Source organism: Cnephaeus nilssonii, assembly GCF_951640355.1.
Source record: "Cnephaeus nilssonii genome assembly, chromosome: 4".
Lineage (NCBI taxonomy): Eukaryota > Metazoa > Chordata > Mammalia > Chiroptera > Vespertilionidae > Cnephaeus > Cnephaeus nilssonii.
In genome coordinates this window covers 10,414,355-10,432,202 of record NC_137075.1, presented here as the reverse complement: position 1 = coordinate 10,432,202, position 17,848 = coordinate 10,414,355, and the positions used below count along the sequence as shown (strand labels likewise).

The 17,848-nt window shown below is 38.0% G+C and overlaps 1 protein-coding gene across 1 annotated transcript in view; it reads left to right on the top strand.

Annotated features, from left to right (window-relative positions):
* Positions 1–17,848, top strand: part of LOC307097523 (coiled-coil domain-containing protein 7-like) — a gene marked incomplete at both ends in the record, with an annotated part of 279,504 nt that overhangs the window by 74,354 nt on the left and 187,302 nt on the right. Inside the window, 3 exons of the mRNA XM_079767665.1 lie at positions 7,963–8,126; positions 12,104–12,165; positions 14,224–14,280. Of these exons, the coding sequence (XP_079623791.1) occupies positions 7,963–8,126; positions 12,104–12,165; positions 14,224–14,280 (283 nt within the window). The remainder of the gene's footprint in view (positions 1–7,962; positions 8,127–12,103; positions 12,166–14,223; positions 14,281–17,848) is intronic.

Below are 17,848 nucleotides of genomic sequence, written 5' to 3'. Positions count from 1 at the left end.
TCTACTGAATAAGACATCACATTCTTCAGCAGCATCACTAGCTTAATATACTTAAATTCTACTACTCATTGGATTGCTGGGGATGTCCCTTAAAAAGGACTGCTGCCTTCAGCTAAAAACTTATTGTTATTTATACCTTTGTATGTATGATCTACTTTTGTAACAGACCATGGTTGTGTCCAAGGTAAAACCACAGCGATATTTTTGGATACTTTGTGGGCAATCTTGTTTATGCAATATCATCATTATTCAGACTTCATATTGTGAATCTTAATAATTTGTTGAGAGCTATTCAAAGCTAAAATATAATGAAATTCTATTTCTGATAACTGGTAAAGCTGATCAGTTTTGAAAGCTTACTGATTTTCTTCTCCCCTCTGTTCTTTCCCCTCAATATATAGAGAAGAGTAATGGTCAATTTTAACATTTGATTTTCATTGTGTGTGTGTGTTTCTTTTAAATAAAGCTGCTAGGCAATGGTTCAGCATTACTACCTAATGTACTAAGAGCAAAATACTTAAATGTAGAAGTATTACATTTTTAGGCCAGTGTAAGCTGCTTTGCACTGCTTACTTAACTCTTCTCCATATATACACTAATAAAAGAGTAAGATGCAAATTGACCATATTTTCATGATGCCCACCAACCAATCAGGAGCGAGTATGCATATTAATCCAACAAAGATGGCATGTTAATTTGTATACACAGGCACCGCCCCAGCCGCTCTGGGCATCTGGGCAGTGTGGGAAGGCAGAAAGGTGGCTCTGGGCGGGAGCAGAAAGGCGGATCCAGCCGGAGTGAAGGTGGTGCCAGCAGCCAGGGGAAGGAAGGCCCATTCTTGCATGAATCTTCATGCATTGGGCCTCTAGTATTTTGATAATAAGCTTTTGAATATGGGATATTACTATTTGAATAGAAATGTGTATGTATAATATACATACAAACATACATACATAAGATATACAGTATGTGTGTGTATATATATGCATGCTGACTATACAACATAAATCATTTTTTAAAATTCTAGGAACAGGTAATCTTTGACATGGTGATTACCCTTTTGAGGCTGAATCCATTATTAACTTGTTACCTAGGTTTTCTTCCCAGTAGTGAGGGACTTTGAGTCCGTTGCACTTTCATGATTATTGTTATTTAAAACTGAAAATAAACAAAGGCTTCATTTTTCAAAGATGATTTTGGTGATCCCTTTTGGAGAAATACAGCCAAAATACTGAATCTGATGTGTATATAGGTTTCTACAAGATGACGTAGAATAATTTAGAATTTGGGAATTGAATAATCAGGGCAATCCAGAAAAAGTGAGTTGATAACATGTTCTACCAATAATAAGGGATGCTCTCTGTTTGCTTTTGCCACTTTGAAGATTTTAACTTCTCAGGTTATTAATCAAAATTATTGTATAAGTTAGCCAATAATAATCTTTAGGTTAAAAAACAGATGGGGGGTTTGTTGAGTGTTTAATGTCATGGGCTTTTTTAGTAGCATAGGTCCTATGCTCTGCATTTGAATGTTTCATATATTTTTGTTTCACAGTTAATATTCCCTCCCCAACTTTGCTACTCAAATCCAATGTCTGAATAACATTTTCTAGTAGTTTGAAATATTTTTTGAGGAATGGTAATTCCAATGGCAGTGTCTTCATTACTGTTTACCCTTACATTGGGGAAAAACCAAAATCGCTTTGTTAGAATTACTGCACATGTTTATGGGATAAATATTTTTGAAGACTGGAATTATATAAGTGAGCATAAGAAATACGTCAGTTTGATTATGGAGTGGTGGCAATAATTTAAACATTTCAAAAGACAATGAGCTGAACCTGAGCTCCCTTGGAATCTGAACAGACATAGGAATATGGAATTGCTATTTGAAAACTGACCAGGTGGCTGAAAGCCATTTCAAGTATAGGAACTGAATTAGGACTACAGTTACATAAATTTGAACATTAAGTGTAACTTTTCCTCTTTTTATTTTTTAAAGAATATTTGTAAACTCAAAGCTGAGCAGAATTGACTGTACTTTAAGTTTGATATTGAGTTGACTGTGTTTCTTCCTTTGCCACCTCATTGTTCCCCTTCCTTTTCCTAAGGCAATAATGCACAACTTAGGTTACTTTTGCTTTAAAAATTTGAATGAAAAACTTCATGTTATGATTGTTTTTCTTTTGCAAGACATCTGTTTATCACATCGTTAAAAAGTAAATGTTTCCTTATGCTTTTGAAATAAATTTCCTTTTGTACTGTATTTTCCGGCGTATAAGACGACTGGGCGTATAAGATGACCCCCAACTTTTCCAGTTAAAATATAGAGTTTGTGATATACTCGCCGTATAAGACTACCCCTCTTCCAACGCACACCAAATAAAAATTAAAAAAACTTCAAATTTGATTTCAATATGGTAATTTTAATTCAAATAAGCATTTGAAGTTTTTCCTGCAGGAAAACTGTCACTTATAAACGTAAGGCTGTTTGTCATCAAACATGTAAACATAAAACAGTGCAAGTGGATTAAACTTTTCCTAATTCACTCTAAAGCTGAAAGGAAGGATAAGACAAACACATGGGAGCTGCCATGCTGTTTGTTTTCTAAGCTGTCAACAAAACTGGAACTGATGATGATAGGAGGAAGATAACAAACAATAGAGAGAGAGCAAGTGCTGGGCAAGTCCCTGGTGAGTTAGCAACACTGCTACACTGCAGTCCTCAGGAGCAAGACCTGAGAGACAGAGAAGGAGGTACGGTAATAGGATACAAGGGCGGGCCAGACTGGTGAAAGAGGCGTGTTTTTTTTGGGCACAGCTCTATCTCTTTTTTCCATACCCCGGGCATCCAGGATGCCTGCAGCTTGCTCTGCCCTTCACTTACACCTTCCCGGTGAAGCGCCCCCTCACCTTATCATCGGGACCGCGTTAAGTCACTTCTTTCCACGAGTCCTGGTGAGTGGATTTTCTTCTACTGTACTTGTACAGCGCCGCCCTTGCTGCTTTCATACGGTCGCTGCATACGATCGGGGGGGGGGGGGGGGGGGGGGGGGGAGCTCAAAAACGGCCGCAGCCGCATCCCCGCTGTATGCAGCGAGCACCCGGCCGCACTCCATTCATTTCATTGGAGCTGGATGGAGACTGTATGCGACACAAAAAGGAGCTGACTGGAGACACTTGCGGTCTCCATCCGGCTCCATTGAAATGAATAGAGTGCGGCCGTTTTTGAGCTCCCCCGCACTGTATGCGGGGACCGCAGATTCTCCAGTCCGGCTTGGAAGTTTCAGCACCTGCCCTATAAGACGACACCTGGCGTATAAGATGACCCCAGACTTTTGAGAAGATTTTCCTGGGTTAAAAAGTCGTCTTATACGCCAGAAAATACGGTAACTAAAAAAAAAAAAGCCAAGTGACCGAAATGCTGGAACAACCAGAATGACTGGAATGACCAGTTGCTTTGATGCGCACTGAGGCCCCAATCGGCTCCCCACCCCATCAGGGCTGGGGCTGGCCAGTTGACCTCCTGTGGCCAGCCCCTGCTGGTCAACCTCCTGTAGCCCCTCCTCCTGGCCGTCCCTGCCCCTGGTGGCCCCCCACCCCAATTGGGGGTGGAGCCAGCTGGCCAACTACCCACAGCCCCTCCCCCAGGCCAGCCCGGCTCTGATCAGCCCCAATCAGGGCAGGCCAGCTGGACCCTACCCATGCATGATTTCATGCACTGGGCCTCTAGTTCTACATAATTCTCTTTAATTTATATGTTGCTAAATTCAATAGGTGATTTTCTTTACATTGGCTATAGTTAATATTATTGATTACTTCCTTATTTGTAGAACACTATTTCTTTGGGTTTTGTGAATTATACTTTTCAGGCTTTTTTGCTTGTTTGTTTATCTCTTTGGTGGTCTCCTTTTTTTGAGTTACCTTTATATAACCATTAAATACTGGAGTGCCTCAAGATTTCATCCTGTCTTCCTTTTTTAATTTTTTTTGTTTCAAATTTTCCTCCCTAGACCCATGGTCGGCAAACTGTGGCTCACAAGCCACATGCGGCTCTTTGGCCCCTTGAGTGTGGCTCTTCCACAAAATACCACGGCCTGGGCGAGTCTATTTTGAAGAAGTGGCATTAGAAGAAGTTTAAGTTTAAAAAATTTGGCTCTCAAAAGAAATTTCAATCATTGTACTGTTGATATTTGGTTCTGTTGACTAATGAGTTTGCCAACCACTGCCCTAGACAATAATGCCATTTTTCCCTCACTCAAGTATTACCTTTATGATGATAATTTAGAAATATACGGCTCTTGCTCTGAACCCCAGACATGTGTCTAATTAACCTACTAGATTATTCTACCTCAAACCCAATGGCTCAAAATAAAATTTCTCTCTACTAAACTCAGTGTTCCCTGTCTTAGTGAGTGGTAGTAATACTATCCAACTGGGTAAATCTGTATCTTTTTAATTTTATGTCCTAAATAGCTGTCAAATGTGTCTACTTTACTCTGTATCTAATGGCTACACCTATGTGCCAATATCCATCATCTACTATATGCTTAAAATCCTGATTTATGAATTCATACTCACCGGGAGGAATTTTCAGTATACAATTAAACTTCTGATTTTGGATTCCAAGTTTTTCAGTGTTTCAACCCACAATTACTTGATACATTCTTAATTAAGTGTATATGATACATTCTCTGAGTATTTGTATTATCTTGAGCCTTTCAATGAATGTTACTTAAAGTATAATTGATAGACCATGTTTAAATATCACCTAAGATACTTATTACAAATGCACATTTCAGAGCTCCAAATCAGACTTACTGAATTAGTTTTTTTTGTTGTTGTGTGTTGGTTAGGTATCTTCTCCTTTAATAGGCTCTCATAGAGGATTATTATGCATGTTAACATTTGAGGATCTTGGAATAATTTTGTTTTTATTGCTAACACATTTTATTGTTAGTACATGCTGGTGTGGTTAATGCCTGTGCTCTTGTTGTATTAATAGAGATTCATGTTGACAAATTCAGAGTGTATGGTGAACTGCACTGGAGAAATGTATAAGCATGTAGCCTATATGCTTCAGAGTTGTGCTGGAACCTGTCCCCTCCAGATCTTTTTGATAAAGTCTAATAGCTGACAATCCCACTGTCTTGTCCATATTTCCTTAGTTTTGTGACATCATCTCTCTACCTGAAAAGACTTATGTTTAAATTTAATCCCTATTGGGAAATATAATGTATCAATTAGGGCCAAATCAACAGACAAAAATGACACAGTAATCTGAATAGGGAAGTTTAGCACAGAAAATTATTAAAACAGAAGAATACCTGCAAAAAAAGTAAAAACAACTCTAGAGAATACAGGGATAAAAGATATAGGGAACAGCCTCTACCTCTAGGATTGGAGCAGATAAGGAAAGAACAAATTTGATTACCCACATCCTTACCACCTCCACCCCCCAATCCAGGGCTAAGATCCAGATCTTGTGAAGAAGAAGCAGCTGTTATCCTCAGAGGTCAAGAAGTTTGCTGGGGTGCCATGGTGGTGGAATTGGAACTCTAGGCAGCTGCACATGGGATTGGGTACACTGGAAAAGTCATCCTCTGTGGTGCTGGGAAAAACCATCTTCCAGGGAGGTGCTGCACTTCTTGCTAGGAAGCTATCCACAGGGTGGTATGCCAGAAAGCTTCCCAAAGGGAAGTTTTGTACTGGTGGTGGATTTTGATAAGCAGTTTTGGGAGAAGCTGTCCAAGAGATTGTGCCCTACCAGGTACCTTGCCAGGAAGCCACCCATGGGGGTGGTGCTGTTGAGCTAAGTATATACTGTGCACTGCTCTAGGACAGAGGGGAGAGAGAGAGAGAGAGAGAGAGAGAGAGAGAGAGAGAGAGAGAGAGAGAGAGGAGGGGAAAGGAGGGGAGGGGAGGGGAGGGGAGAGGAGAGGAGAGGAGGGGAGAGGAGAGGAGAGGAGGGGAGAGGAGGGGAGAGGAGGGGAGAGGAGGGGAGAGGAGAGGAGGGGAGAGGAGAGGAGAGGAGAGGAGAGGAGAGGAGAGGAGAGGAGAGGAGAGGAGAGGAGAGGAGAGGAGAGGAGAGGAGAGGAGAGGAGAGGAGAGGAGGGGAGGGGAGAGGAGAGGAGAGGAGAGGAGGACTAAAAAGAAAAACTCTTTTTTTTTTCTAGTGCCTATAACCCTCTACTAACTAAGGTTACCACTTGCCACTTATCAAAAGAGAAACATTCATTATAAGCAGGACAATGAAGAATGGATTTTAGATGAGACACAGTAAATTGATAAGTGTAGCTGATTGCTACACCACTTTTTAGAATAATTTATGATTGGTGTCCTCTTCTTTATGATTTTGCCTTTGTCCATAGGGTTTCCATACATTTTCTGCTTCTTTTCCATTTGTTCTGCATCTCCCAATCTCAGACTTAGAATACATAGCTCTATATTTACTTGTGATGTTTATATCCTAATACAATCCAAATAGCCATTACTAAAATTAAGACTCTTTTAAATCCCCAAAGCTAGAATTAACTAGTGAAGCCTGGATTTTTACTTTTCTATTTGCCTAGGTCCTATCAAAAGTTTCTGATTTCACTGTCACTTTTCTTGCTTATTTCTGTACCTAGGGTTTTTTTTTTTTTTTATTGTGTTTTTTCTTGCTGAAATTTCTTTTAATAGACTTACTGCCTAGAATACCGATTATCATCTGTTATCTATACTAATAAAAGGATAATATGCTAATTAGACCAGATAGACCGGATGTCCTTCTGGACAGAGCCACGGTGGCGGGGGGCAAGGCAGAGGTGGTTAGGGGGCAATTAGGCTGGCAGGGGAGAGAGGTTAGGGGCGATCAGGCCAGCAGGGGAGAGCAGTTAGGGGCCATAAGGTTGGCAGGGGAGAGTAGTTAGGGGCAATCAGGCCAGCAAGGGAGAGTGGTGAGGGGTGATCAGGCTGGCAGGGTACCAGTTAGGGGCATCAGGCAGGCAGACAGAGGGGTTAGGGGTGATAAAGCAAGCAGGAAGAGGCATTTAGGGGTTATCAGGCAGGCAGGGAGAGGTGGTTAGGGGCAATCAGGCAGGCAGGCAGGCAGGCAGAGGTGGTCAGGGACAATCAGGCAGGCAGGCAGGTGAGCGGTTAGGAGCCAGTGGTCCCAGATTGTGAGAGGGATTTCCAACTGCCAGTTTAGGCCTGATCCTGCAGGGAGGTGCTGCACTTCTTGCTCTAGGAAGCTATCCACAGGGTGGTATGCCAGAAAGCTTCCCAAAGGGATCAGGCCTAAACCAGCAGTGGAACATCCTCTGAGGGGTCTCAGATTGGAGAGGGTGCAGGTGGGGCTGAGGGAGGCTCCCCTGTGCACAAATTTCATGCACTGGGCCTCTAGTCTTATATAGTGGGATTTGCTGAGTCTCCCAACTGTTCATTACTCTGTAGCTTGGTGTATTCCAAAAGGCTTGAGACACTCAAATGGGTCTCAGTCTTCCCCACGCAGACTGAGGGATGCCAGCTCTTTAGACCTTTATATATTAACTTCTCAGAGTTAGTAGTAGACGATATTAACATTTGACAACAAATTATTGTATCTTGTCATAATTTATCACAATAATAGTATTCTTATAATGGATTTTGAGGGAGTTATTACTTTAAATTTCTTGTAAATAATTTGAATTGCATTTAATGCTGCTACAATTATATTGCACTTGCTTAAAATTCATAAATGTTAAAATAATAATAAGAATATTGGATTTGAGTTTTGACATGTAAAAGTCAACACTTAGCTGTTATTATGTTGCTAGGTAATTGCCCATATCAGTATTTTGTAAAATATTAGTATTTGATTATAGCTATGGGTAGGAATAATATAAAGTTATTTAGATACAATAAATGAAACAATGATATTTCTTTGAGGTACGGGGACAAAATGTGTTATTTCCTAAGTACTTTGCTAATTTTGTTGTTTTAGATAAGTAAAGATCAAAGTTTTTCAGAAACAGAGTTTCCAGTACCTGATAAAGCAGTCACGTTAAGCATTGCACAAGTAGTTAAGCAAGTGCAAAAACTTGAAGAACTGAAAAATCGGCTTAAAGGATCTAAACACCCCTCAAAAGTCATGTTCTCTAAGCCCAAGTAAGTAAAATATGAGTTAATAGAATTGAAAACAAGAGTGGGTATGTAAGTAGTAACAAATGTAAGATAACATTTTAGATATACTATATGTAGAACTTCTAAGTCAAATCAGAAGGTCTAGTCAGTTTGTACCTATTTGAAAATTTTAATAGTTTGAATTGGTACTATTTAATACAGTGGACACTAGCCTTTTTGTGGCTAATAAAGTTAAAATTCAATTTAATTAAAAACCAATTTCTGCCCTAACCGGTTTAGCTCAGTGGATAGAGCGTTAGCCTGTGGACTCAAGGGTCCCAGGTTCGATTCCGGTCAAGGGCATATACCTTGGTTGTGGGCACATACCCAGCAGGAAGTGTGCAGGAGGCAGCTGATTGATGTTTCTCTCTCATTGATGTTTCTAACTCTCTATCCCTCTCCCTTCCTCTCTGTCAAAAATCAATAAACTATATTTAAAAAAAACAATTTCTTAGTCATACTAGCTACATTTCAATTACTCTTTTTAGTATGATTGGGCAGAAAACTAAAGTATAATTAAATATTTTATTATTCATAAACATAATTATTTAAAATTGCATAAGAACAAGGCATGTTCCAATAAGTAAATTCTTACTTTTTAGTTGAGAAAACCCCCTTCCCTGTCCCCCCACCCCCATTTGGCGGAAGATTCAAATGAATGATTACAATGATACTCCCATTGTCTGTTGATGCTGATTTTTGATATTTGAGGGTTAGCTGTCTTGGAATAAATAGACGAATAAATAATCATTATAGAATATGTTCAGTGATTTTTTTTACCTCTCATAGTTACTGTGTGTGTGTGTGTGTGTGTATATGTGTGGGATGAGAAAACTTCAGATGCACTTTCTTAGCAAATTTCAAGTATACAATACAATAATAGCATTATTAACTACTGATGTACATAAAATCTCTAGAATTTATTCAACTTATAACTGAAAGTTTGTACCCTTTAAGAAACATCTCTGAATTTCCCCAATGCCCCAACCCTTGGAAACCACTATTGTACTCTCTGGTTCTAAAAGTCTGACTTTTTCATGTTTCACATATAAGTGAGATCATTTGCTTTCTCTGGCTTATTTCACTTAGCATAATATCCGCTGGGTTTATCCATGTTGTGACAAATAACAACATTTCCTTTTGTTTATGGCTGATTAAATTTCATTGTATATATTTGCCACATTTCCTTATCCATTTATTGTAAGTTAGGTTGTTTCCATATCTTGGCAGTTTTAATATTGCAGTAAACAAGGGAGAACAGATATCTCTTTGGAGATAGATTTTCTTTTTTGGAAATGGGATTGCTGGATCTTATGGTGGTAGTTCTTTTTAAAAAATGTTTTTGAAACCTACTGTTATGCAAAAAGGTTGTATCAATTTACATTATCAATAGCAGTGTACAAGTGTTCCCTGTCTCTACATTCTTACCAACACTTATCTATTGTCTTTTTGATAATAGCCACCCTCACAGGTTTGAGGTGCTATCTCATTGTGGTTTTGATTTGTGTTTCCCTGATGATTAGTGATGTTGAGTACCTTTTCATAAATCTGTTGGCCATTTGTATATCTTCTGTGGAAAATGTCTATTTATTTGTCTATTTCTTTGCGATTATAAATTTGGGTTATTTAGTTTTTGCTATTGATTTGTATGAGCTGCTCATATATTTTGGATATTAATCTCTTATCAGGTATTTAGTTTACAGATATTTTCTCCTTTTCTGTAGCTTTCTTTTTCATTTTGTTGCTATTTCCTTCAGGGTACAGAAACTTTCATATTTGATGCAATTGTATTTGTTTATTTTTGCTCTTGTTGGGTGTGATTTTGGTTTAATACCCAAAGTATCATTGCCAATACCAATTTCAAGTAGTTTTCCCCACATGCTTTCTTCTAGGAGTTTTATAGGTTCAGGTCTTACACTTAAGCCTTTAATCCATTATGAGTTCATTTTGTGTATGGTGTAAGATGATGGTCCTATTTAATTCTTTTACCTATACATATTCTGTTTTCCCAGCACCATTTATTGAAGAGACTATCCTTTCCCCATTGTGTATTCTTGGCATCCTTGTCAAAGATGAATTGACTGCATGCATGAGGGCTATCTGTTCTGTTCCATTGGTCTGTATGTATTTTTTATGCCAATACCACAATGCATTAATTACTATAGTTTGAAATCAGGAAGTAAGATTTCTCCAGCTTTGTTGCTGTTTCCTAAATACATTAACATTTTGAGACTTATAGTTTCAAATAAACAATTTTTAAAATTTTTTTCTGAAAAATTGGCTATTCAGGCTCTTTCCTGGTTCCATATGAATTTTAGGATTCTTTCTCTTTTTAAAAAACACTTAATTTTTATTGTTGACACTATTTCAGATGTCCTCATTTTTCTCCCCTTTGCCCAGCTCTACCCTCCCCTGGCCCCCTCCCTCTGGCCATCACCACACCGTTGTCTGTGTCTATGGGTTTTACATATGTGTTTTTTGGCTATTCCTTTCACTTTCTTTCATCCAGTCTCCCCTTACCCTCCTCTCTATCAGCTGTCAGTTTGTTCCATATATCCATGCTTCTGTTTCTATTTTGTCAATTTATTTTGTTAGATTCCACTTATAAATGAAATCATGTGAGATTTGGCTTTCTCTGACTGGCTTATTTCATTTAGTATAATAATCTCCAGGTCCATTCATGCCATTGCAAAAAGTAAGATATTCTTCTTTTTCACAGCTACATAGTATTCCATTGTGTAAATGTCCCATAGCTTTTTTATCCACTCATCTGCTGATAGATACTTGGGCTGTTTCCATATCTTGGCTATCGTAAATAACCCTGAAATGAGTATAAGGGTGCTTATATATTTTTGAATTGGTGTTTTGGGATTCTTAGGATATATTCCCAGAGTTGGAATCACTGGGTCAAGAAGCAGTTCAATTTTTAATTTTTTGAAGAAACTCCATATTCTTTTCCACAGTGGCTATACCAGTCTGCATTCTATTTCTGTGAAAAGTGCCATTGGAATTTTGATAGGGATTATATTGGATCTGTAGATCACTTGGGATAGTATGGACATTTTAACAATGTTAATTATTTCATTCCATGGAATATTTTTTTCATTTGTTCCTCTATTATTCTGTTATTTTTAATCACACCTGGTATAGTAACTTATCTAAGTAAAAATTAACATTTATAAACAACTTTTTTGCATTAAACATATACCAAACCTTTTAATTTTATAGTGTTAAAATAGAAAGTACCTATAATTGGGACGGGCTACTATTTATTATGCAATTACTTTATTGATAGCTCCATCTATCACTGACTATCCTTAAATGAATAAAGGTAGTGGTACATGATTTGGCTCCAATGGAAATTGCATAATAGAGCCTTGATTCAGAGGCTCAGATATATTCCATTGAGCTATCTATTGTGAGGCACAAAATTAGTTTCTAATCATATATTAATATTAATACCTGAAATGTAATTATCTGATGTTTGCTAGGTATTTTCCTTGTAATTTTATATTTACCTTTGGTCCTTACAAATGCTTTATTCAATAGGTACTCTAATACTTTCGTTTTAATAGATGAAGAAACTGAAGCTCAGAGAGATTAAGTAACTTAAGTACCCAAGGTCACATAATAAGTGGGTAAAACAAATTTTGAGCAAAGTATTTTGACTTTAAACTTGTACTTTTAATGTATACACCATTAATAATAATTGACAAAAAGAAATTTCATGCTTCTACCCAATTTACTTTCGCTATTTTTGTTGTTAATATTGTTGGTATATCTATAGAATTTATAGAATTACATAGTTTGACCTATTTACTTGCTAATAATTTACTTTATTGTCTGTGAATAAAGGTTAAAGAACATCTTAAATTTTATTTTACAAACTATATATATTCCAGTTCTTATTTAATAATCTTATTCTTTGATAATAAATTTTTTATTTATTGACATTTTAACAGGGAAAGTGAAAGTCCACCGGAAGCAGTGCTAAGTTATGAAAATGTACAGCAGAAAATTGAAGGTGATCTTTTATATATGGATGCCTTTATGAGGTTTCCTAAATACATTAACATTTTGAGACTTATAGTTTAAAAACTCATAGCCATAAAATTATACAATAGTAAATTTCAAAAGATGTTGCTAGAGGTAAAGAAGGAGAGGTAGTAAAGGGTAAAGGGAGTCAAATATATGGAGATGGAAATAGATTTGACTTTGTGTAGTAAACAAATAGTACAATATACAGATGATGTATCATAGAATTGTACACTTGAAACCTGTAAAATTTTATTAACCAATGTCACCTCAAAACATTTTTTTATTTTTTGCTAATCCTCACCCAAGGATATATTTCCATTGATTTTTTAAAAGTGAGTGGAAGGGAGAGGGAGAGACAGAGAAACATCGATGAGAGATATACACATGAATTAGTTGCTTTCTGCATGCACCCTAACCAGGGCCAGGGAACCTGCAACCAAAGTATGTGCCCGAAAGATATTTAATAGTGAATTTGAAAAAAATAGTGTTTTATATTTTCAATAAAAATTCTTACTATATTGCAAATTCTAGGAGTGTATAAAATGAATACAATTTGGTTGTTGCTTCCATAAAACCCACAACTTACTAAGGGCACAAGCACATGATATTTTATAGTGTAATGCATGATAATTATTCATATGCAGTGAGTCTACAGAAAGGAGCCAATTTGTTCAATTTGAGAGGAAGACTTAAGCAACTGGAATTGCTTAGATTGTAAAGCAATAGTTAGGGATAAGGTAGGAGAGAGCTTAGTCAGAGGGATTGAATGTTGTGCTAAGGACTTTTTATTTAGTTAGTTTATTTTATATAATAGGGACTCATTGAAGATTCTTTTTGTAGGGAAGTGACATTGTTGTATTTAATTTTAAAGATTATTCTGGCCACATGGTAGAAGCTGGTTTAGGGACCTGGGAGTAGGAAAGAGAAGTTATTACTGTATCTTAAATGTGTAATAAGTGCCTATGTTGGAGCACAAGTGAAAAAGAAGGGTCATATTTGAGAAATATGTGCCTGGTAAAATAGACAAAACTTGGTGATTGGATATGAAAGGAAGAGGGATTAGATGATGGTAACATTAAGAGAATATAAGATGAAAAACAAGTTTTGTCAAAAAAATAATGATTTCACATCACTCAGTTATACATATTCTTTCAGATATTACCATTGTTACCCAATTGGAAGGATCTGCATGTTGGTAGCTCTATTGTTTTTCTTAGAATTTTTTCTTTTGAATGAATCCTACCTAATAATAGACAAATATGCAAATTGACTGTACCTTCGCTATGCCCATGATTGGCCAGGAGGCGCAGGGGGGCGGGACTCGGGTTGGCCGGGGTAGCTGATTGGGCTGGCGGGACACTGAGGTGCGTCGGATCAGTGGCACGAGCTCAGTGTCTGCGCCATGGCTGTGCTGTGGCACTGAAGGGGCCTCTGGGGCAGCGAGCTGACGTCCCGCCATGCGGACCATCAAAAGCGGGGGAGCTGAGTGCCTGAGCAGACAGGCACTCATCTCCCCTGCAATCGAAGCAAAAGTGTGGGAGCTGGGTGCCTGTCCGCTCAGGCAGCAGGCCTTTCAGAAGCCTCTGCCACGCCGGAGGCTTCTGAAAGGCCTGGTGCACCAGCGATCGAAAGGAAAGCGTGGGAGCTGGGTGCCTGTCCACTCAGGCACCAGCGATCGAAAGGAAAGCGTGGGAGCTGGGTGCCTGTCCACTCAGGCAGCAGGCCTTTCAGAAGCCTCCGCCACACCTGAGGCTTCTGAAAGGCCTGGTGCACCAGCGATCAAAAGCGAAAGCGTGGGAGCTGGGTGCCTATCCACTCAGGCAGCAGGCCTTTCAGAAGCCTCCAGCGCCTGGTGCACCAGCGGACAGGCACCCAGCTCCCCGTGATCAAAAGCGAAAGCGTGTAGGGGACCCTACACGTGCATGATTCAATCATGCACTGGGCCTCTAGTTATTAAAATAAAAAACTATAAAATTTAAAGTCAATTAATATATATATATATATAATTTATATTTGAAACGTAACAAATTCATTATTATTTCAGAATTCATAAGAAGTAACTCAACTGAAGACTTCATGGAGGTTTCTGCAACTGAATCACGTAAGTTTCCACTCATTTAAGCATCAGTGTTATTAACCTCTATTGAGGGAATTGATTTCTATAATTTCCTATAATTTAAAGTAACAATTATTAAGTTATAACATAGATTCCCTGAATTTTAGTGTCATACAATCAAGCTGGTTATCAAGTAAGTATTGACATTTCTAGTTAGGGCTACATGTTACTAAAAATAGACTCATTTTTGAGGAGCACCATGTTATTACTGGGAATGGAGAATTTTAGTTGTGATTAGAGTGTACTACTGACAAGTTGCAGGAGTGGCAGGCCTTTAAGATGGAGCAGTAATAAAATTAAGAGATCATTTTTAGACTTTGCTACTATTAATTACAGATCATCTCGTAAACACTAATGCTACTGGTAGGTACTCAGCTGTAGTCATAGCTGCTAGAACTAGGATGTTAAAGTTCTGACAAGTAGTCAACAGGAAGGAGACATTACCTTGCTTATCCTACCTAATAATAGACAAATATGCAAATTGACTGCACCTTTGCTACGCCCAAGCCATGCCCACCAGCCAAGCCATGCCCACCAACCAATCAGGATGAGTATGCAAATTACCCCAACAAAGATGGTGGCTAATTTGCATATCAAGGCAGTGTAGAAAGAAGCCAAGAGCTGCAGAAGGGAGCAAAGCTGCGGAGAAGCAAGCAAGCCGGGGGGAGGAGAAGGGAGGAGCGGAGGCGGGGCCGGAGGAGAAGGAAGGAGAGCGGGCGGGCTGGCGGAGAAGGGAGAAAAGCAGGGGGGCTGGCGGAGAAGGCGGGGCGGGGGACAAGGGAGGAGAGCAGGCAGGGTGGGGTAGAGTACAGCAGGAAACCCTATTGCAGGATTTTTCCTGCAACAGGAACGCTAGTGTCTTAATAATGGACAGACTTTTCTAACAATCATGTAATATATACTATGGAATACAGTTTAGAAGTAGAAAATATGAATTGATTAGAAAAATTTGATGGGAATCCTGTCCTCTTTCAACATGAGCTTTAAACCCTAATGTTTCCATGTATAAAATAAAGACAGATATACATTCCTCAGTACTGCCAGGTTCTATATAGACTTCTGATCAAGAGATTCTATCTAGGTAGGATAGAAAGGTATCTAGAGCTTTGGAGTGGATAGTGAAAGCCTTTCTCTGCATCAAACTCTCTACACTTCTACGGAGCTCTCTTAATCTGTGTGGCTTACTTCTCTCTGGTACTGTGCCCTATTAATTCTAGTTGCCAAAACTCTAAATTTTGTCTTTGAACTCAAGGAAACTCTTTGGATTCTTCTTCCTTACGCTGTGGCCTAGAAACACCAGGCAATAAGCTGGCATGCATGTCTTAAGTCTTTTTCCTTTTTGTTTTTTTTCAGGGATTACTGCCTTGTGCTTTCTGTTCTCCAATGTCTGAACATTGCTGTTCCTTTATTTTTGTCCAGTTTTTCATTATTTAAAAGTAGAAGGATAATTCTGGTCCATGATGCTTCATTATGGTTTAAAAAAGAAGTCTCTGTGCCTACTTATATGCCAATGGAACACATCCTCCAACAACAAAAAAGTTCCCCAAAATATAGTAGAAATTTTATGCATGACTTTTCAGGGAAGCACAGGATAGGGTTACATTTCACAATATGGTGTAAAACCTTTTGCAGGTTCCTAAGTATCTTTTCTCATGGAAGATGCTTTAGTCCCTGAGCCCATGGTATACATCTACTCTCTGTCAATATTGTTTCACTTGTATATGCTCTCTTTTTGTTTCTTAAAACTAGCCACTTTTGGAAAAAAAAAGAAAAAATAACCAATGGGACTACATCAAACTAAAATGTTTCTACACAGCAAAGGAAACAATCAACAAAATGAAAGGACAACCCAATTGATGGGAAAACATATTCATGGTGGTATATCTGATAAGGGGTTAATATCCAAAATTTATTAAAAACGCTCACACACACAAAATAATCCAATTAAAAAATAGGCAGAGGACATGAATAGAAACTTCTCCAAGGAGAACATACAGATGACCAATAGACATGTGAAAAGATGCTCAATGACACTAATAGAGAGATGCAAATTATAACTACAATGAGATATCACCTCACACATGTCAGAATGTCTATCATTAGTAAATCCACAAATGGCTAGTGTTGGTGAGCATGTGGAGAATGGGAATCCTTGTGCACTGTTGGTGGGACTGCAGTATGGAGGGTCTTCAAAAAATAAAAAATGGAACTGCTTTATGATCCACAAACTCCACTCTTGTATTTATCTTAAGAATCTCAAAACAATAATTTGAAAGAATATATGCACTTCTATGTACGTTGCAGCATTATTTACAATAGCCAGGCTATGGAAGCAACCCAAGTGCCCATGAATAAATGAGTGGAAAAAAAAAAAAGCTTTGGTATGGATATACAATGGAATATTACTTAGCTATAGCTATAAAAAGAATGAAATCTTACCATTTGTGACAGCATGGGTGAAATTATGCTCAGTAAGTCAGTCAGAGAAAGACAAATACCATATGACATCACTTGTATGTGGATCAAAGAACACTGAATCAAATTCAGAGAACAGACTGGTGGTTGCCATAAGGGGAGGAGTTTTAAGGGACTGAGTGAAAAGATAAAGGGATTAAGAAGTGTAAATTAGCAGTTATAGTCATGGGGATATAAAGTTCAGCATAAGGGATATAGTCAATAACATTGCAATAACTATGTATGGTGTCAGGTGGTTACTGGAAATATCAGGGGGAACACTTTGTAAAGTATATGATTGTTTAACAAATGTGGATACTAATACAAAAGAATACTGAAAATAAGCTATTACTGAAAATAGACAAATAGTACCCCTTTCATCTTCAGCCAAACTTTATTCTCTTCTTCCTTCCCCATTCTCTAAATAGAATTAGGTTATATAGCCCAGTGGTCGGCAAGCTCATTAGTCAACAGAGCCAAATATCAACAGTACAACAATTGAAATTTCTTTTGAGAGCCAAATTTTTTAAACTTAAACTTTTAACGCCACTTCGTCAAAATAGACTCGCTCAGGCTGTGGTATTTTGTGGGAGAGCCACACTCAAGGGGCCAAAGAGCCGCATGTGGCTTGTGAGCCGCAGTTTGCCGACCACGGATATAGCCTGATCAATAAGAAAAAGCTACTTTTTTATGCCACTTCCTTTTTCACTATAATTTAATCTTGATGTTGCTTTATATATTTTAAATAGACTTTATTTTTTAAGAACAGTTTAGGTTTATAGAAAAATTGAGCAGAATTTACGAAGTTTCCATATACCCAGTATCCCCACAATCCCCTACACAAAGTTTTGTCTATTAGTAATGTTTTTCATTAGTATTAATATTGATGCATTATTATTAATTAAAGTCCATAGTTTACAGAGAGTTCAATTTTTGTGTTGTACCGTTCTATGGGTTTTGACAAATGCATAATCTCATGACACACCATTACAGTATAATACAGAATAATTTTACTGCCCTGAAAATCCCACGTTCTACCTATTTATCTCTCCCTCCATCTACCTGAATCCCTGGTAACTAATAATCTTATTTATTTATT